Source organism: Malaclemys terrapin, chromosome 3, assembly GCF_027887155.1.
Source record: "Malaclemys terrapin pileata isolate rMalTer1 chromosome 3, rMalTer1.hap1, whole genome shotgun sequence".
NCBI classification, from domain to species: Eukaryota; Metazoa; Chordata; order Testudines; family Emydidae; genus Malaclemys; species Malaclemys terrapin.
Genome location: NC_071507.1, coordinates 123,928,913 through 123,950,682, shown reverse-complemented (window position 1 = coordinate 123,950,682; position 21,770 = coordinate 123,928,913). Strand labels below are relative to the sequence as shown.

The 21,770-nt window shown below is 40.5% G+C and overlaps 1 protein-coding gene across 3 annotated transcripts in view; it reads right to left on the bottom strand.

Moving 5' to 3' along the window:
- Window positions 1-977: 977 nt before the first annotated feature.
- Window positions 978-21,770, bottom strand: part of TRAF3IP2 (TRAF3 interacting protein 2) — a 37,528-nt gene continuing 16,735 nt past the window's right edge. For all 3 annotated transcript variants that reach the window (XM_054023187.1, XM_054023189.1, XM_054023188.1), the window contains 7 exons: window positions 16,562-16,751; window positions 13,952-14,145; window positions 11,926-12,014; window positions 9,734-9,802; window positions 7,415-7,531; window positions 6,255-6,329; window positions 978-1,572 (listed from right to left, as the gene is read on the bottom strand). In XM_054023187.1, coding sequence (XP_053879162.1) covers window positions 1,426-1,572; window positions 6,255-6,329; window positions 7,415-7,531; window positions 9,734-9,802; window positions 11,926-12,014; window positions 13,952-14,145; window positions 16,562-16,751 — 881 coding nt within the window. In that variant the 3' untranslated portion in view covers window positions 978-1,425. The remainder of the gene's footprint in view (window positions 1,573-6,254; window positions 6,330-7,414; window positions 7,532-9,733; window positions 9,803-11,925; window positions 12,015-13,951; window positions 14,146-16,561; window positions 16,752-21,770) is intronic.

The window sequence follows — 21,770 nt, the reverse complement described above, 5'->3', positions numbered from 1 at the left end:
GAGATTTTTATCTCCTTCACCTCAGATTCCAAACTAATGAGATGAGTTCAAGTGCAGGCCTTCCCTTCCTGGAGGGACTGAGGAATGCAATCAACAAGGTCTCTGTCCTTTGATGCTACACAATGGCTCATTTGGCTTCAGTGGGACATCTTGTGTGCAGGATGAGCACTATACCTTAATTAATGCTTCTTTTCCTGTTTGGTGAGTTATACAATTACAGAGGTTTACAGTGAAAACACTCAATATAACTTTATACCGTTGGCTACAGAGGTTATAAGTGAGATCAATACATGCAGCATCCTACACTGTTCATAGGGTCTAGACACCAAACCCACTCTTATAACATTAATATCTACTTTAACTGTATCTTCCATTGTTGTATGCAGTGCTGTTGTAGCCCTGTTGTTCTGAGGACATTACAGAGACAAGGCGGATGAGGTAATATCTTTTGTTGGATCAACTTCTGTTGGTGGGAGGGACAAGCTTTCAAGCTACACAGAGCTCTTCTTCAAGTCTGGAAAAAGTACTCAAGAGCGTCAGAGCTAAACACAAGATCTAACAGCGTTCAATACATGCTATGCTAAACTACCTGTTCAATCTTGAATTTAGCTGTGACACTCTGATTACGTTTCCCAGATATGAAGAAGAGCTCTGTATAGCTCAAAAACTTGTCTCTCTCACCAACAGAAGTTGGTCCAATAAAAGGTATTACCTCACTCACCTTGTCTCTCTATTTTAACTATACTAACTCACAGGTAAGCCAGACTGGTTTCCATCTTTGCATGGTTCAGTGAGGCCTGAGGTCTTGCCATGAGCTGGCACGTGGTCTGCCAGAGTCACAAGCTCTCTTATCAAATACAGTGCAAGATAATCTGTTTGAGTAAAAGCTGTATTACTGAACAGTCGCCAGTCCTTTAAGGTTGCTCCCAAAACACCATAAAGCCTCATTTATTTCTCCCCAGCAATAAATAAAACAGTTTTACAAAAAGCAAATATAGTTTATTGTCTATTCCATTGTTTGAGAGCACTGTAATATACAAGAACATCTGGATAACAACAAAAGAAACACTCAGTAAACAGGAAGGCGGAATTGTTTTACACTAATTGCAACATCATTTACAGTAATTACATGCTGTGTGGCAGACTAGTAAAGGAATATTAGAAACATCAATAAAAAATAAAATTGGACATTTTTTCCATTTGCAATGTGTTTAAGAATTGAGAGAGGAATTATGTCTGCTCAGCTTCAGAAAGAGATGTTTGATGCAGTGGAAAAGTGAGAGAGCTGAGTGTGAATTACCCAAGACAACTCCTTTAGCAGAAAGAGAATCTTCCATCACCAGAAAGGGCCACCTGGAAAAGTCCTGGCTCCCTGCCAACATCAGCCTTTTACAATTACTTGTCATGCACTTTCTGTAAAACTGTTCATAATGGCACAACCTGGAGTGTAGGCAAAGGTCCTACTGGAGGAGCAACATATTCTTCTTCTCTCAGTAACCGCAACAAGATGTTGTTCTTATTTTTTGGCCAGCTATAAATGTGAGTGTTCTGAAGCCAGGTAGGCACATGTTCCTGCAAATGAGAAAAAACAAACCAAAACCATAACCACATAAAATCCCCTGACTGCATATCACTTTCTTGCAGAAACCTCCCAGCAGTGCTATTAGACTCTGCCATACAACCGTCACTGTGTCTCTGCTATGGCCATTTCCCACAACACTGACAAGTAATTAGTCACATTTGGATTTTTATTTATTTTTTGAAACAGGTTGAGTCTATGTATTGCTCAGCTGCATAACTCATCACAAAAAAACACATGTGTATAACATTTTTATATTAGCATACTATGGTGCTAACCATCATTCATGTTTTAATTTACTTTTCACTGATATCAGTAACTATTAGACCAGGGGTCGGCAACGTTCGGCACGCGGCTTGCCAGGGTAAGCACCCTGGTGGGCCGGGCCAATTTATTTACCTGCTGACGCAGTAGGTTCGGCCGATCACGGCCCCCACTGGCCGAGGTTCGCCATCCCGGGCCAATGGGGGCGGCGAGAAGCCGCGGCCAGCACATCGCTCGCCAGCGCCGCTTCTTGCCGCCCCCATTGGCCCGGGACGGTGAACCGCGGCCAGTGGGGGCCGCGATTGGCCAAACCTGCCGCGTCAGCAGGTAAATAAACTGGCCCGGCCCGCCAGGGTGCTTACCCTGGCAAGCCGCGTGCCGAACGTTGCCGACCTTTGTATTAGACAAATGCCTAAAATGGTCATCACCATAGTATCCAGGCACTATGAACATTTATATAGTGCCACATATTTACATGGTGCTTAATGAACGAAGAGTAAAAATTTCCTCCAGATGGAAGGATGGAAACTGATTATTTAGAACAACAGGTTTGCATATGACTCATGAGAAGTATTAATAAAGTCAACACACTGACTGAGTTTTGTTGGGGTTTTTTCACTCTAGCATTTTGTTTGCCCTCTGATTTTACAATGTTCATCTGATAGCAGATTGATCTTCTTACAGCCCTTGGTTATCAGGGAATATATAGCAAAACATACCAAAAACTACTGTGGACTTTCAAATGCTTTGTGTGTGTTAGCACACAGAAAATCACTGGCCAACATTCCACTGGCATACTGTAAAGGTTATGTTTGTTGTTATTTATAAAACAAATCAATAAAACATATACATATCTATTACTTGTCTATTCTCATTTAGAACATGGGATGAAAATTAATAAGTAACTAAATTCTCCGTTTTGATCCTTTGCCTAGCGATACATAGTGTTCTAAACAGCACATTGTTTGGGCATTCGTGTAAGGAATTAAATACTTAATATTTTTACCTAAATCACTGAGGTTACCATTCTGTTGGCTTAATGCAAGGGCTGAATCAGCTGCCAGATCTGAGAGCTGGCAAGACCCAGGTTCCCTGTAGTATTATACAAGTAGAGGCTGGAAAAGCCCACTCAGTCTTTGGCTTAAGCTGTTTGTCACAATTTCTTCTCCCTTCAGTATAATTTAGTTTCATAGTGAAAACTATCTAGACCATTTGGCTCCTTGGTGATGAACTTTATTCCATATACGAGCAGTTCTCAAATCTTTTCTTATAGGGGACTACTTACTAAGTTCCAGACCCTATCATGTATTATTACCCTTCCAAGCACTGATCCCTTCACTTTCTCATGACAATTGCAGTAATACTGTGCTTGATTACATGAAAAATTATTACCAGGACAGTATAAAGGAAGCAAAATAAAAATGAACTTGGTTTAATATGATGAGTGTGGCTTCCTGTTTACATCATTCCACTTCGCATCTATACTGTTTATTCCCTCTCTATAGGTGTCAGGTTTACATACATTGGTACCCACACCTCCCCATACTTCCTACAGCCCTCCCACTGTATAATCTATACAGGTCACTTTACAGTTTGGTTCTTTCCTGCAGTACATTCACTCCCCTACAATTGTAGTGTCATTAGCAAATTTTATGAAGATTGATCTTACCCCAGAGAAACATGAAATAAAGACTACAGTCACAAAGGCTGTAGAGATGGTCCTAAATTTGTAGTTTAATTGAGAAAGGCACCTCTCGAAAACCTAAGAATGTCCTAGACTGGGTTACAATTAGCAGGAAGTGTCATTGCTTGAAGACAGATGTTTCACCACTCTGACAGGGACAGCTCAGCAGGACACCTGGAAACTCTCCTTGGCTAACTCTTTGAGAACCACTGCCATATGCTAGCTAGTCTCACAATACACAAAGTTCAGCCAAAATTAGTTTAAGTGTGCTATTCTTGTGTCTGGCATTAGGCCCAAATAGACCTGTAGCATCCATCTTGTCTATTCACTTCTGAATCTTGTACCATTCTTAGGGTATGTTTACACTTCAAACTGAAGGTCTAAATTCCAGCCAGAGGAGACATACCCACAGTAGCTTTGATCAAGCTAGCATGCTAAAAATAGAGTGTAGCTGCAGCAATGCACGCCGCAGGAGGGGCTAACCACCATGAGTCCATACCTGGCTTCTTGGAGGGGTACATACTTGAGGTTTCTAGTCCCTCCAGCTGCTCATGACACACGGTCACACTCTGTTTTTAGCATGGTAGTTAAATCAGAGCTAGTGTGAGTATGTCTCCTCAAGCTCGAAAATACACCTTCAGCTCAAAGTGTAGACATACCTTAATCTCATTTTTTAAAAATAATACTACAGTATTCTCTTAAATCTTTTTGAATTACTAAAATCTCAAATTCTGCATATATACTAGCTCTCAAAGACTGACAAAAATTAGGATTAACTCTGCCTTATGGGTATGGGTAGAGCTTTAAAGGCTGTAGATGCATGGATAAATAGAAAAAAAACTCAAAGCAATATGCTGTCCTTGATCTGCCCAGAATTTCCACTAATGTCAACCAGACCCTAAGCTTTAAAAATTTCTAAAGCAGGTGTGGGAACGCCTTCATTCCCATGATTCCACTTTTCTTTCCATTTGAAGAGAAATGCTACTTTGGAAACTTTATGATCTAAAGGTAAAATACTATAGCACCATTCATCCTGAAGGCTCCCAAACGCTTCACAAACTAGAGTCAATTTTTCAAAACTTTGGTGCTTCAAAGTTAGGTGCCTAAATCTATATTTAGGAACCTAAATAAATTATTTGTGTCCACAGATGCTGGGCATACACATCTTCCACTGATGTCCATGCTAGCTATAAGTTTCGGCATCTCTAAAAATCAAGCCATTTATTTTGTTGCCTAAATATAGATTTAGGAGTCTAACATTAGGTAGCCAAGTAAATATAAAAGAATCCTTCCATCCACCATTGAAGTGCAGAAACCACATGGATCTAATGTGTAGAGCCCTGCGCAGAAAACAAAATGTATATCCACAGATATGGGTATCTGCGGATATAAATTGGTATCTGCGGAGCTGCAGCGGCGAAAGCAGTCGGGTTGCCACTACCAAGAGCCAGTGCCCCGCGCTGGCATCTCTTCCGGTGTGGCTGTACCACTCCCAGCCCCACCCACTGGGACTCTGTGCTGAGGCACAGCTGCTGGTGAGCCTGGTGCCCACACCAGTGGGTGGGGCTGGGGGCGGTACAGCCACACAGGAGGCGCTGCCGGCAAGGGGTGCTAACTCTTGGGAGCGGCGGTCCGACATGCTGCTGCTTTTGCCGCTGCGGTTCCCGGTAGTGCCCTGCAGCTCCGCGGATAGAGATTTATATCCATGCATATCTGCATCTGCGGATATAAATTTTGTATGCATGCAGAGCTCTACTCATGTGACAGCTGTTGACAGGCACAACCAAACTGCAGGATAAAACATTTTAGAACAAGAAGTGAAGATGAATACCATATCCATTTGTAATTTCAGCAGGAGAATGTAATTACCCATCTAGAACTTGGAAAAGACAATGTATTTGATATTTCTACTGTCGCAAAAATGTGAGGGAGGTCAGTAAGAATCACATGTGGGAAGGACTTTGATTTTACATCTTATTTCCTATTTTCAAATGAATCTTCAAAAATCAACAGTGAGGACAGGTGAAACTGCAGGTCTTGCAAAACCTTGTAGTTTGTTTGATGGGCCCACCACAGCTCACATGATGACCTACGATAACTTAGTATTTATTAAGTATCAGAGGGGTAGCCATGTTAGTCTGGATCTGTAAAAAGCAACAGAGTCCTGTGGCACCTTATAGTCTTACAGATGTATTGGAGCGTCTGATGAAGTGGGTATTCACCCACAAAAGCTTATGCTCCAATACATCTGTAAGACTATAAGGTGCCACAGGACTCTTTGTTGCTTAGTATTTTATTGTTTCTTTGATTTTACTTTCTTAAAAAAAAATTGGAAAAACCTCAGTTCCCCATGATCATAAATCTCTCCCATCAAACCCATCAGCATTATCTCGGGGTAAACTGGCAATATAATAAGGTGCAAATATAAGAAGCTTGCTTGCCAGATAACTTATCTCAAACTCAATTAAATTCGTTTACTACTCAGGAGAATTTGATTCTGTTTTAGTTATTACACTTATTAAGACCAAATATATCATGTTAACATACTGATTAATGCTATGGTATATGTTTTATTTGTACATAAAAATGAGGACCATTTGAGTAAAATATTGCTCAGGAAATTATTAACAAGCTCTTATAAAGCAACAAGAAAATGAGTCTTTTTATTCCATTTTGCACATTGACCAAAAATAATACATGATTAATTATATAACAATTTGTTTTTACCTTCTTAGCATTTGGGAAGAGCACAGGAATGAATCTAAAGTTCATGCTTCCTTGTTGGATAAACTCAATCTGCATCTAAAAGAGAACAAATGTGACATTTAATTGAAAAGATTAATCTTATAAAGTTAATTTTTCTGTACACATGTCCAGACTCCTACACATATAGAACATTCACTGCTTATTCAAACTACTCTTCTGCTAAGATATTTGACCTATGGCTAGTCAACCTTCACTTCTAATTACACCAAGCATCATCTGTTTGGCATATTTATATGACTTCTCTTTATACAGAAATAAGAGACACAGGAAAGGATTCTTCAAAGCTTTATTGGCTATTTGCCAGTTATTCAGAATAAAATTATTATATTTTTGGTTGCACCGAGTAATCCTGTCAAATAAATCTAGAATTGCTTAAATATGACTTGATAAGAACTGCTATTCAGTTTACAAAGTGGTGAAAGCATTAATTTTAATATTTTCACAATTGGGGTCAATTCTGTGTCCTGGCAAGGATGCTAACTAAATCCCGTCACATGTAGACTCGGGTTTAATCTGACTTAGGTTCTGATGGAAGTGGTGAGAACTGGAAGTGTTGCCAGGATACTGGGCTTAGCTCCCAAGTGGGGGATGGGTTACCTTTGTATTAGCTCGTTCTGGCTGATCAGTGGAGAGCTTTGGAGAGAAGTATTTTGAGAAGTTTAAATAGGAGGTTAGTTGTGGCAATGTGAGGCCTATAAGGTTATGACATGAGCTCTACAGGGAGCTGACAAGGGAGGAAGAAGTGGGGTGAATTACAGGGAGGAAGGTCAGACAGCATTCTATCAGATCATGCTGGGGGAGGGGGCGTGGGAGACCACATAAAGGGTTTAAGATGATGAACTGGAATATCAAAAAATCCAATTTCATAAAACCACAAAGAATATGGAAGAATAAGGCACACATGATTAAAAGGGTGTTGTATTAATCTTGAACTGCATTTCCTAGCCAGTGATCCTGGGTACAGGATATTGACTAGATGGGAGGCATTAAAGTGAGCATCACAAAACAAACAAACAAACAAACAAACAAAAAACAAAGAACATGCATTTGGAGAAAGATTTGCTTTTAAGAGGAAATGATGCAGATTCCTTTTAAAATGGCAAACGCGTGCCCTCACTTACCATCCTGTGGATGTATTTAGTATGTAAGCCATGCTCATCTCTGTCCAGCTGGGATTCAGCCCCTTCAACATCCTGTTTGTATTTTGGACTGATTGCTATGATTATCATCACCATCTTCTGTTAGGGAGAAAAGCACTCATATGAAATTGTGAAATGCACTATGTTTGATAGAGGCTGCTTGGAAACCTGCCAGTTTGTATTTTAAGTGCTCTTGATGTTCTTGGCAAATATCAGAGGATCTCATTCATTCTGGCAAGTGAAATACTGTGAAACTCATCCACACTCTCTCCTCTCTCTTTCTTGCAATTGCTACTTCTACATATAAAAACACCTAAATGTCCAGGGATAAGATCAACAGATATTAGTGTTGACTAATTTACAGTTGAAACCACATTAATAAAAAGTAACTTAGGTGTAATATAGTTATACCCAGATTTTCAAAAGTGCACATGCTACTACAGTTGTCACTGGGGTCCACACCTGGGACCTTCAGTACCAAAAGTACTGTCCCCTGTCACCTACCACTTGAGCTCCTTCAACTGGGAGAAAGTAGAATACTGTATAGTTGTTGGGGCCAGATACTACAAGGAGTCATGGCAACTTGCACTGGACCAACATATTACATATGTGCTTTTCACATGCCTGGCTTGCATGCACACACTACCAGATGTGTGCGCACATGTCAGGGATTGGCATGAACCTATGCACACACATGTCCGCACATCCATATTTCTTGCCTAGACTTTCAAAATGTGGGCCTGTCTTCAAGGATCTCAAAGCACTCTGCAACCAGTAATGAATTAAACCTCACAACACCCCTGTTAGGTAGGTAAGCATTACTAACTCCATTTTATGGATGGGGAAGTTGAGGCACAGAGAGGCTAATTGTCTTGACCAAGGTAACATAGTGAGTTAGATGCACAGAGAGTGCACAAACAAATATCCTGTGAAAGAAAGAATGAATCCAAGAAATCCAATGCATTAAGCTGATAGAAATGATAGAAATTAATGCGGTGCTTTCTACTCTGTCAGTGGGTATCTGTCTTTGTTTAATACAATGATTTGGCTTGATCCCAACAGGGACTGAGGACCCAGAACTCCCAGGAACTTCAGAGGAAGTTGTAGATGCTGAAGACTCTCAATATCAGGCCATAAGTTGTAGCATTATAGTCTTGGCTTTGAAGCAAGCTGCACTTTAGTTTACCTTTACACAGCACATTTATCCATAAAGGCCCCAGCTTCACAAAGTGCTTTACAGACATAGTAATATACAAACTATATACGGGGAACAGGATCACTGCATTCCCCACTGAAATGCAGCTGCCTTTGGGATGAAACAAAGTAATTGCCTTAACCATACTTAGAAACACTATACAGTAATTTAGGGCAATATGTGAGGAACAACATATCCAATTGAAACTTCAGACAGAACTTAACTACCAGAGTTCGAGTTTGGCTGAAATGCCACAGTTAACACCCCAGCTTGTAGAGAAAGAGCTTTGGGATGTTTAACAAGCAGAAGGAATCGAGATTGTGGTTTTATGTTTCATTACATGCCTCTTTTGCTTGTTTTAGTCTAGAACAGGATGAGGGTACAATCATTTTCTTTTAAATCACAAATCCTAAATTAAGCTATTGATCTATATGTGTTCTATCAATAGAAAACAAATCACCAGTGGATTGGCTAAGGGAGATGTAATGTTCCCCAAAGCTAAGGTAGATTAAAAGCAAAGCAGGGCAAAACAATTTCATGTAAATACCCATCTAGCTACTTGTGTTGTGGACCTATTGTTGTACAAAAATGCAGCATCATATTTCACATTCTCTTGTAGAAGCAATGCTGCACCAAATACCCCCAGGTTGGGGACAATGAGAGCATAGGCTGGGAGTGAATGCTCATGAGTCTGGAGCAGGAAAGTTGGAAAGGTTCTTGGGGAGGGAGGGTTGACCACTGGCAGCAGGCAGGCAGATAGGGAGATCAAATCAATCAGCCTTGTGAGGAGGGAGAATGTCATGCTAGGCCTGAGGGGACAGACAAGGAGAAAACTTGTGATGTGGGGAGAGGCAGAGATGGATGAAAAACTTGGTGGAGTGTGGTGGGGGCAAAGAGAACGGAGGAAAAAGAAACAAATTTACTCATGTTCACTCCAATGTTTAATGAAGGAAGACAAACTCATTCTCAGAGCTGTATGTTCAGTGTAGGTGTGTGCACCTCAAATTTTGGTTCTGGTCCCTCACTACTAGTATCAACCTTAAGTATCAACCTTGTGCTATCTCTGTGGGAAAATATCCAGACAAGATTAGATTGTCTTTACGTACATCACCTAGGTAGCGTTCCATCCACTTAATGATGTCAATGCCTCGTACTGTGTCCTCAAATATATCAATCTGTAAGAGAAGGAGAGTTGGAGATTATTACTTCCCCACTGTTTAGCTGCAGGTCCTGAGGGTTGTGAAGATGGGACAGGGGCAGGAGAGTTTCCTGGAACATTTGTAAAAAGTTTACCAAACAAATTTTAAAGTCAAATAGTGTACTTAAAGATTCAGAGTCTTAAGTGTTCGCTATTCCTAGGTGAAAGACAGATTAGCATTTACATATCAAAATCATTGCCTTTTTTTTACTTTAACGAAGCTACTTATTACATGTTTTCAGAAAGTCCCAATCAAAGACCGTTATAGTTCAAACCAGAGTGAAACTCCATACAAATTGATGACACTATCCAAAAGTGCTAGTTGGTGTTGAAAATTTAAATCATGGTTTTGAGCAGGGGCGGCTCTATATTTCATGCCTGCAGGAGGTCCGCCGGTCCCACGGCTTCGGCATACCCGCCGCTGAACTGCCACCGAAAGCTGCGGGACCGGCGGACCTCCCGCAGGCATGCCGCCAAAGGCAGCCTGACTGCCGCCCTCATCGTGACCGGCAGGCCTCCCCCCGTGGCTTGCCGCCCCAGGCACCTGCTTGGTGCGCTGGTGCCTGGAGCCGCCCCTAGTTTTGAGAATATTCCTGAAGTACCTAGTCTGTTCCTCCGCTTCTGTGGCTGTTGAATCTCCCATTTACTGCCCCTACCCCAACTCTTCAAAACCAAACACACACAACACTCTCTCACCCACAGCACACCCCAACCCCCCCAAAAAATTGCCATTATTTCCCTAAGTTGGCATCATTGCAAAGAATGCATGAATTTCTGTCCAAGACTATTTATCAGAAAAGATCCACAGCTTTCTTCCTGCAAAATTTTACAATGAATATCTGAGCTTGGCTCCACACTGTGCTGATCAGCAAGGCTATTGCTCTTAGAAGCAGCAATCCAGGCTGCAAAGAGGGCCGAAAGGCAGGGGGCTTCATTGTAATGAATATGATCAGCCTCAATCAGCTCTCTGCAAGGTTCATGAGCTCCATAAATTGACAGTCTATGACACTGGTTAATGAAGTACATTTTAACAATTCCAAGGTTTTGGTAGTCTCTGTTTTTCTCTTCTTTAAAAATAATGAGTGAATATATTTGGGTACCTGCTTTGATACCATTTTTCTACATTTGTTACTCTGTCTCCAGAGGTGATATCAACAGTCTTCATACTAATTGGTCATATTTAGAATCAAACTACTATAAATAAGCATAGCTTGAGCCTCTGGAAAAAGGCTTTGATTCAAGAAAGCAAGCAAGCACATGCTTAACTTCCATTAAGTCCTATTAAGCTTGAAGCCATGTGCTTAAGTGCTTTCCTGAATTGGGGCCAAAGAGTGGAGGTGGGAGAATCAGACAGCTTATGTTCTTGAAATAAGAACAAATGAGTCAAAATTGGCTTCTCTGGATATCAAGGCCTGGAACCTTTGTGGATGATGCTTGTAGAGGTGAGAATTGTGTTAAAGAAAACCCATGAACAGTTAAATGAAAACCTGGATGACATGTAGGATTGACGGTGGGAACACAGAGCCTTTCACACCTCTAGGTCATTGGCTTGAATCCTCCCTAGATATGTAGTGACCAAAAGATCTCACTATCTTATGGTTGTTTCAGTAACCAATGTGAAATATCTGGTGGTTTTTGGTCTTTGTCTGATTTCTAGTGCACAGATGTCCACATCTGAAAAAAACACCCACAAAATTAGCTGTCTCTGCAAAAAGTCCATGGTTTGGACTGAACGAACATGAAAACCGGATTGATTTTTCCTGCCCAGAGATGGTCAGTCCTAATCAAGGGAGAGGCACATTGATGGAGTAGCACGTGAAAGCTCATATTGATGTCCGCCCTGTACCAAGTTATCAAGAAATGTCTCAAGGACTGTCAGTCTAGCACCTTTCAGAAGCATGAAATTCACTTTTAAAAAGTCAACAAATGAAAATGTGGATAATCTAATCTAAACTTTTCATCTAAAACCCATTTCTCTTTTACCATTCCCTGAATCTACAACATTTAGTGATGCATAGAAAAACATACACCTCTTTGTTTAAAAAAATTCTTTCTTTTCTCCTTTATCTGAAAATCATTCTTTCCAAAAGGAATACTCACTGCAGTTTGAAATCCATTTACAAGCAGAAAGTTCACAAATTTCATGACCTCCATAGCTGCATCCACAGAATAGGTTATAAAAACCTTACCTAAGAGAGACATTCATATAAATAAGTGATGAGTCAAAACAGATGATTCAAAGAAAAGGAGACAGTTTCATAACTTTACTTGCTCAGTTATGAAGTCAGTGAGAGGGGGCTGTGCCTTGTACATTGACCACTGTGACCAATTAAAGAGTCAGAGAATCATAAATTTTGAGGCCAGAAGAGACTATTACGATACTCTAATCTAACCTCCTGCAATAACACTGGCTATAGGATTTCACCCAGTAATTCCTGCATCAAGGCCATAACTACTGGTTGAGCTAGAGCATATCCAAAAGTGATATTGATAGTCTAGTTCAGCCCTCAGGCACAATGACATAATGGCTGTAATATGGGATTTTGAAGGTAGATATAAAGATATAAAGTGGTGGAAAATGTAAAGCTCCTATTGAGATGTGGAAGGATCTCACCAGAAATATATATCACCTGTGAATCAATCAACACAATGTTTAAAAGGACACTGACCATTTAAAATCCTAACTTTTCCTTGAAAGAGACATTGGAAGACCATTACAGCACTATTTATAAAAAGTGGTATTGTTCTTTTTATTCATAGCCCTGGATCAGGGTTGGTGTGGCGTTTACCACTTCAGCAGGAGTGCTGGGAGGCACAATACGGCTTCTGTGCCACTCCTTTAGAGAGTGCAGTGTGCACTCCTCTGTGTGGGCTGCATTAATTCATTCAGAGTGGGGATTGAAACCATGGCCTGACTGCCTTTCTATCTGCTTGGGGTAGATAGCGCCACTAGAGCACTGTATGGACACCAGTGTGCCAACCTCTCAGCCTTAAATACCTGCACAGGAGCTTAGCCATAATCTGGTCCTAAGTACTGTGAGATAAATAGGATCCGGAGACAGGATTCAAGGATTTGTGTGGCTCATGTGCAGGAAACAGATTCTCTAGAAATGCTCTGAATTGTATCTATTGCACTGAAATGTCAGGGATTAGAGAACTGAGTAGATTTTTAAAATCTCTATGATTCTTTTAGGAAGTGTTTGGTGATTTCAGTTCCAGCCCCAGATACACAAACTGGGAAAACTCAAAAATATATATATATATTAAAAAAAAAAAAAAAAAGCCACGTAAGAGATGATCATGATTAAGTCAAGTTTCAGAGTAACAGCCGTGTTAGTCTGTATCCGCAAAAAGAAGAACAGGAGTACTTGTGGCACCTTAGAGACTAACAAATTTATTAGAGCATAAGCTTTCGTGGACTACAGCCCACTTCTTCGGATGCATCCGAAGAAGTGGGCTGTAGTCCACGAAAGCTTATGCTCTAATAAATTTGTTAGTCTCTAAGGTGCCACAAGTACTCCTGTTCTTCTTTTTATGATTAAGTCAGCTAGTCTTAGGCCTCAGTCCCCCATCTGTAAAAAGTGGATAATAGCACTATATAATACTAAGTAACATTATTATTATTATGATAAGGGTTTGCTTTGTAGAAATAGGTGAAGATTCTGAAGGAGGAGGTGGTTCTCATCTTTTCCTTAACTGATCCAACCATCGCTACAGAACAGTCTCTATGCTTTGATTGCTATTATTTCATTATTAAGAACTATAGTGCCTCCTACTTCACAGGGACATCTATTTTAGCAAGAAATCAGCTGGTCCATGAAAATAATCCAAAAAGTGTTTGTTTATTTTCTAAAAAACATAATGTCAAGTAATTAATGAGAATTATGTTAATTTGTTTCCAGTTCCAAGAGAATAATTTGTTACACCAAACACAAACACATTCAGGACCTGATGATGTTTAGTGCAAAAAGTCTAGTTCATGTTAAATGTTTTCTTTCTTTGTTGTCTTTGTGTTCTTATGTTGTTTACATTTTTTGTTGCTAAGCATATAAAGCTGACAGGCTGATGATCACAAACAGCTTTTGAAATAATAAAACCTGACAGAAGAAAATTGCTAACAACTTACGCAACTCTTCTGGCAAATTGCTTGTTCTCAGAGTTCCCCTGGCTGCAGGGTTACTAAGAGGTCTTGGGACAGCAGCTGGGGGCAGAAAATTGTTAACCTGAGGTACGAAGTCAGAAGTACACTGGTAAGCATCATCTTGGGCACATGCCGTGGGTGGCAGCCCTCCATTGGGTAGCTGGTTGTAGAACTGGTTTCTAAAAGAAAAAACAAATGGTGATTTCTTATATATATACACACACACGCAAACATAAAATCTGAGTTCTGTTAAAGACAAACAAATGATTTGTTTTAATAGCAAAGAGAGACTTGGCTTATCAAATATTCACCAAATAGGAACCTAGGACTGAAAATCTGAATTTAAGAGAGATTTTGAAAAGTCACCACTGGCTCAGCTTTTCCTCAGATCTATTTGGGTGTCTTTGGATATGTGTTTCCATTGATACTTCTTGGCTGGAAGTCTACCACGCTGATGTAGTTTATTGCAACGGAAGCACTGACCACAGCAGGTGAATGTAAGAGAAAGGCTGGATCCTTTCATACTTGAAAGCAGCTAATTTGTAAATAAAGGAAGCAAAAAGTATTTTTGGATGAGAAGGGTTAAACTTTCCAAATGGTGCTGGTTTGTGCATACAGTTCTATACATGTGAATATTTGACCATCAAAGTTACACCTATATAGTCTATAGCCACTACCTAGAAGGTGATATGTGAAAACTCTTAGGCCTCCGGGACTCAGATGGAGTCTGACCAGAGACATTGGCCTAAGAATCGAAGTCTGAGGTACCCAAACTACAACTCCCATGAGACACCGTGACAGCATTTCCAAACTGAAATATTTTGGTTACGGACCAAAAATCAAAATTGTGAAAAAAAAATTGTATGTGACCAGTTATAATGGATACGATTGAGGTTTTCCATGTTAGAGACTTGCTTTCTGGGCCTGCAGTGATCTTGTATAATGTTTCTAACTAGTTATTTTTTAAAAAAAAGAGGGGTAGGGAGAGAGTTTTCAGCAGTTCTTTCCCAGCTGTGTTCTTGGCTGGGGTTTATGGCCTTAGAACACTCACTCTCTCACTCTCTCTCTCACATTTTCCCCCCTTGTCCCTGCATGTGAATGACAACATTCTGGCTACAACGTATTTTTTGTTGTCAAATTAAAACTTGGTGGATTTGCTTTGGCACCCATTTTCTGTTATGGGTAAAAAGTTATAAGATACTCTATAGATAATCACTATCAATGTATAACTTGTATTCTAGGAATCAGTGCAAAGGAGCAGCAATGTGGCCAAAAGATGTTTTGGATTTATTGCAAAAAGGGTGCAAAGGAAAATGAGACATGCTCCAGAAAAAAATCAGTCACAAAAACTCCTATTTTCCACAGCTGCTTACAAACTTTCCAGAACTTCAAATTGACAAATAAATGTCCATTTTTATCACCCATTTTTAAAATTTGACTGAAACGCTCTCAAAGACACTAGATATTCACCATTTTTTCCACTGACAAGTTGAAAATCCCTAATGCAAACTTAATTTGCTACTGCATCTCACTTCGCTCATTATTGCTCTTAATTCTCTGGAGGCAGAGAATGCTATGTAGCCACCACCAGGACTCCAGAGCTCTGTTGCTAGTTCAATTTCTTGCCACAGCCAAGCCACATAGCTGAATATTTTCAAAAATGAATGCCTAAAGTTAACCCACCTTAATTCATACTTCAGCACCTAACTAAAGGTGGCCTGATTTTCAAAGGGGCTGAGTGCCTGCAGCTCACACTGAAGGTAACTTTAGGCAATCAAGTTTGAAAAAAATTCTACCTCATGTTCCCTATCTCTTAAATGAGGATAGCGCATTATATAGCACATTGGGGTTCTGGTCCATGACTATGGCCCCTAGGAGCTATAGTAGTAGTAATAATAATAACAATAACAATTACAATAATAACAATAATAATACTAATAATAAATAATAATGACGATGTGAAACCTAATGAATGAATGTTTGCAAAGTTCTATGAGATCCTCAGATGAAAAGTGCTAGACATTCTATATTTTATTATGTCATGAGAAGTCCATGAACATGCTGGAAGTGTTCATTTAGATAGCTATCAGAATTAAACAAGATTTTCTCTTTTTTCCTCTGAGCTACAGAAAAGATAAGGATGAACTTATTTGTTGCAAATCACTGAGGAATTCAAGGCTGGCATAGCATAAAACTGGAGGCTAAAGAATGTAACCTCATTGATCTTTATTCATAAACAGGGTGGGGAGGGGAAGAGTTCTGAAGTTTCAACTAAGATATTTCCAGCTCCTCTTCCTTTTAATCTTCAAGTATTTACACTTATGCACACTTCAGAGTGGAGCAGACACTGGAATAATATTTCAGATAACTGGCTTTGAAGTTCTGGTACCACACAGAGTCTGTATTTTGCTATGTCCGAGGCCCCGTTGCATGGGAGATAGCAAATAAACTTAACAAATCTCCAAACCAACCTTTCCATACACATGCCAACAAGAAACACTAACATTACAGGCTTTACAAATACTGGTTCCAAACTCCAACAAAACTGTTCTAGAATTTTCAAAGTTTGTGTCCCAATTCTCAAAGCAAACTTACGGAAATCGTGGGCGTACTGGAGAGGAGCATTCTCTTGGTGGAACTCTTTCTCCATTGCATTTAGGAGCATGAGGATTTGAATAGTTATGGATTACTTGCTGGGCAGGATGGATGACTCTCATGCAAGGTCCAGGAACAGGAGGCAGTGGTTGCGAGGGATTTGCGAAATGTTGGTAGGGAGTCCTACCATCTAAGAAATTAATAAAATAAACACAAGGATCTCATCAATTTTCTTTTGACTAACTGGAAGTTTTCATATTTCAAACACAACCTGCTTCATTTCTAGGAAAGCTCTAGCAGCTTGTAGGTTATATAGTGCCATCAGTAGCAGGTTTAAGAAACATTTTACAGAACAAAGTTCCATGCTTGAACAAACAATGGGGTTCAGCTTTCCACGGTGGGTTGGAATGTTGACAGTTAAATGGTGTGAGTTGGTCTTTATCCATATTTAACATGCTTGACTTTTTGGGGGCTATAACCTGAGAAAATGAATCATCTCAACAGTCTCATGAAAGCAGAAGAAAAATCCTGGAACAAATCAGTTTGCAACACTAAGGCTAAACAGACTGAAATTATTGTAAATGAAAAGAGAAAAATTATCTTTCATTTTGTTACTTCATTCTGAATGAATTTGCTGTCTGTCTAACAGTAACCTCTTAAGGCCTTGAGGCTGGTTCTATTGCTATCCTAAAGGAACGTAACGTGACAATCCTTGCTAAAATAACTTCTTTGCAAAAATGCTATTGGTTTTTTGATGCGCCCATCATAGTATCTATTAATTATTATATTATTATTATTATTTGTATTACGATAGCACCTAGTCATAGACCAGGAGCCCATTGTGCTAGGTGCTGTACAAAAACAAAACAAAAAGATGGTTCCTGCCTCACAGAGCTTACAATTGAAGTATAAGACAAAAGACAATGGGTGGATACAGACACAAGGGGGAGTACAAGGAGACAATCGATAGGTTACCGTGCACTGAGAACACAGCCTAACTCTTCTCAAGTTTTTTGTGGGCACCACAGAACAGGGGAGGTTTTAATGAGGGATCTGAAGGAGGATGGTAAGTTAATTCCATAAACATCTGCAAAATTATTGCCTTCTAACACATTACATGTGCAGCTGTACAAGCAGTAGATCACAACAAGAGTGGGGGCACAGATGAAGGCCTCTCATTAGAAAGTATTGGTATCCAATCTTCATTGGAGGTGATCTACACAGCCACCCAAGTTTTCATTTTTCAGTTATGACATTAAGACCTTAGATTTTATTTTTATTGCATTTTGGGGTCTCCAAACTTTTTTGTTCACTTTCTGTGCCGGGGCTGAATGACAATTAGCAGAGCAGGGCACAGCAAAGAAGCACGCAGGCAACTGATAGTAAAGGCAATGAATGCCAGGACACTGCACTACTGTGTGTCATTCCATAGTCTTTCCTCTTTAAGAGTCAAGCATAGCTGGGCAGAAGGGACCACAGACCTAACTGGAGTGGGGAAACTGAACCAAGGCTGTACATTTGAAGAGCTGTGTTGTTGCTGATAAACAGGAAGTAGCTTCTATTGAGCTGCAAGAGGAACAGATGGGGAAAGAGCATCCCATGTCAGGTTCATTGCCAGGAATGGCTCCCTGGCCTAGTGGTGGCACTGGCAGCCACATGCCCTCACCCAACTCATCTCTAGACTTTCACACGTGTAATGGCTGTTTTGGTCTATGCAAAGTATAGTTTAGGCATAAGCTGAAATAGAAAGCAATGGAAGCAACTTGCATCATGGGCAGGGGAAACTGAGTCCATTGCTTCAGTCTCTCTGTTTGTGGACTCCCTAAGATGACACTGCATCAGTTCCCAGTCAGGAGGGAATTATCAGGACTGGAAAATTATTTTTTTTGCTAAATTAAAGCTTAAATTATGCAGAAGCAGATGGGACAGGAGTGAAGTGCTAGACATGTTGACAACTCTTGCTTTTTTATCACGATTCTTGTGATATTTGGTGGTTTTTTTCAAAACCCTGATATCCTGGAGACATATTATAACATGACAATCTCAGTTTTCATTAAAAAAATCAAAGTTTCTAGCCATTGTGCTCACAGAGAAAAGCTTAAAAATGTGACCCAAAAGGCTCAATCACCAGAGGCAAATAAAAATAACCCAGTAGTTACTATTTTTAAAATCTTGCGATTTTTAATCCAAACTTGTGATTTTGGAGTGTTTGGGGTGGGCAATACTACTCTAGTAGGTCATATTGGCTCCAACTGACAATTGGACCCTTGTTTGAATCGTATTTGGAGTTCTGTGGGATATTTGTTTATAAATATGAGATTAAAACCCACAAGTAATTGGTGTGTTTGTTAATACAAGTACTTGATGTTCTTTACATTAGTTCTCTTTTTATTTACATTTGTTTAGTTTAGAACTACACGCTATTTAGAGTCACTATTTCAGTGTCACAAAGCTAAATACTCTATTTTTTCAGCAACTAAATAATGAATGCTTGTATTGCCTCTCATTATGATAAACTCAAGGTAACTTCCTTCCATAGTAAAATGTTAACAGAAACAAAAAACATGGTTATAAACAATTGCCATTTATGGTATTGCCTATTCCAGATGTTAAAAAAGCCAAGGCCCCAAAAATCATGAGAAGGGCTTAAACACAGTGATATTTTTAGACAATCTTTTTGTTTGCCTTCTGGGATTTGAGCCTTTAGAGTACAATGGAATCATGCTTTCAAGCTTTTCTTTTCAGCCACGAGGGCTAGACACTTAAAAAAAAATCAGTTATTGCAAGACTTCTGATAAAATTATGAGAGTTGGCAACATTCTATTTATTTGTACCACAGAAGGTCTCCTCCTGCCCCACCGTCCAATTAGCTGTGTCACTGCTGGGTATGGTTTGAAAAAGCCTGGGGGAATGCAAAATGAAAGTAAACATGTTTTGGGGGATGTTGCTTGTAGCCAGCTCTAGGGGGACAGGCAATGCTGTGTGAGGGATTGGGCTGGCTTAAAGGATTTTAAGACAACACTGTCTCACTTCTTTCATTTGGATACTCCTGATGCTATAATAAATGGAGGTTACTTACTTGTAACACAGAGGGACAATCCCTTGAAGAAGCAATAGAGATTACTTACCTGTAACTGGAGGTTCTTCAAGGGGTGCGATCCCTATCTGGATATTCCACATGTGGGACACATGCATGTATCTGTATCCAGATTTTTTTTTTTTTTTTGCAAGTGGTGTCCTTTGGCCTGTATGTGTGCCACTGCTCACCTCGTGCTCTGAACTGAGGGCATAAAAGGTGGTGAGGGCTGATGCCTCTCCAGTTTCCCATTCATACCTCAGTTAAAACAGTCCGCAGCAGAGGGGACAGAGGGCAGGTAGTGGAATATAGATAGGGACCACACATCTCGAAGAACCTCCAGTTAAGGTAAGTAACCTCTATTTCTTCTTCAAGTGATTGTCCCTCTGTGTATTACACATGTGGGAGTGTAACAATCAGTAGTCATACTGCAGGTTGGTGCAAGGATCCAGAAGTGATAACTAACTGTTGTGCTGCTATCCCCACAGCTGTATCCACAGTTGACGACTGGATCAGAGTGCAGTGTCTCATAAAGGTATGAAGAGAGTTCCAAATAGCTGCCTTACATATCTCTAGGAGAGGTACATCTCTCAGTTATGCAGTTGAAGTAGCTTACTCTCTAGTGGAATGAACCCTCATCCCCCCCGGAGGGGGAATATGAGCTAGTTGGCAACTGTGACTCAATGCATAGGTGTATTCACACCCTGCACACTATTGTAATAATCTTTGTATAAAATATGCTGCGTGAGGTATCATTTGTATTTTAAAGAATCCTTATTGAGGTTGCGGGAACAAACCATCCCGATGCGTAGAAAGAATAGTAAATATGGCAGGCGCCCAGCTTAGCTAAACAGTGAAATCCTTGCTGATCTTAAATACAAAAAAGAAGTTTACAAGAAGTGGAAGATTGGACAAATGACCAGGGAGGAGTATAAAAATATTACTCAGGCATGCAGGAGTGAAATCAGGAAGGCCAAATCACACTTGGAATTGCGGCTAGCAAGGTATGTTAAGAGTAACAAGAAGGGTTTCTACATGTATGTTAGCAACAAGAAGGAGGTCAGGGAAAGTGTGGGCCCCTTACTGAATGGGGGAGAAAACCTAGTGACAGAGGATGTGGAAAAAGCTAAGGTACTCAATGCTTTTTTTGCCTCTGTCTTCACAAACAAGGTCAGCTCCCAGACTACTGCACTGGGCAGCACAGTATGGGGAGGAGGTGACGAGTCCTCTGTGGAGAAAGAAGTGGTTCAGGACTATTTAGAAAAGCTGGACGAGCACAAGTCCATGGGGCCGGATGCAATGCATCCGAGGGTGCTAAAGGAGTTGGTGGATGTGATTGCAGAGCCATTGGCCATTATCTTTGAAAACTCATGGCGATTGGGGGAGGTCCCGGATGACTGGAAAAAGGCTAATGTAGTGCCCATCTTTAAAAAAGGGAAGGAGGAGGATCTGGGGAACTACAGGCCAGTCAGCCTCACCTCAGTCCCTGGAAAAATCATGGAGAAGGTCCTCAAGGAATCAATTTTGAAGCACTTCGAGGAGAGGAAAGTGATCAGGAACAGTCAGCATGGATTCACCAAGAGCAAGTCATGCCTGACTAACCTAATTGACTTCTGGCTCTGTGGATGAGGGGAAAGCAGTGGACGTGTTATTCCTTGACTTTAGCAAGCTTTTGATACGGTCTCCCACAGTATTCTTGCAAGCAAGTTAAAGAAGTATGGGCTAGATGAATGGACTATAAGGTGGATAGAAAGCTGGCTAGATCATCAGGCTCAACGGGTAGTGATCAATGGCTCCCGATATCAAGCTGGCAGCCGATATCAAGCAGAGTGCCCCAAGGATTGGTCCTGGGGCCGGTTTTATTCAATATCTTCATTAATGATCTGGAGGATGGCATGGATTGTACCCTCAGCAAGTTCACAGATGACACTAAACTGGGAGGAGCGGTAGATACGCTGGAGGGTAGGGATAGGATACAGAGGGACCTAGACAAATTAGAGGATTGGGCCAAAAGAAATCTGCTTAGGTTCAACAAGGACAAGTGCAGAGTCCTGCACTTAGGATGGAAGAATCGTATGCACTGCTACAGACTAGGGACCAAGTGGCTAGGCAGCAGTTCCGCAGAAAAGGACC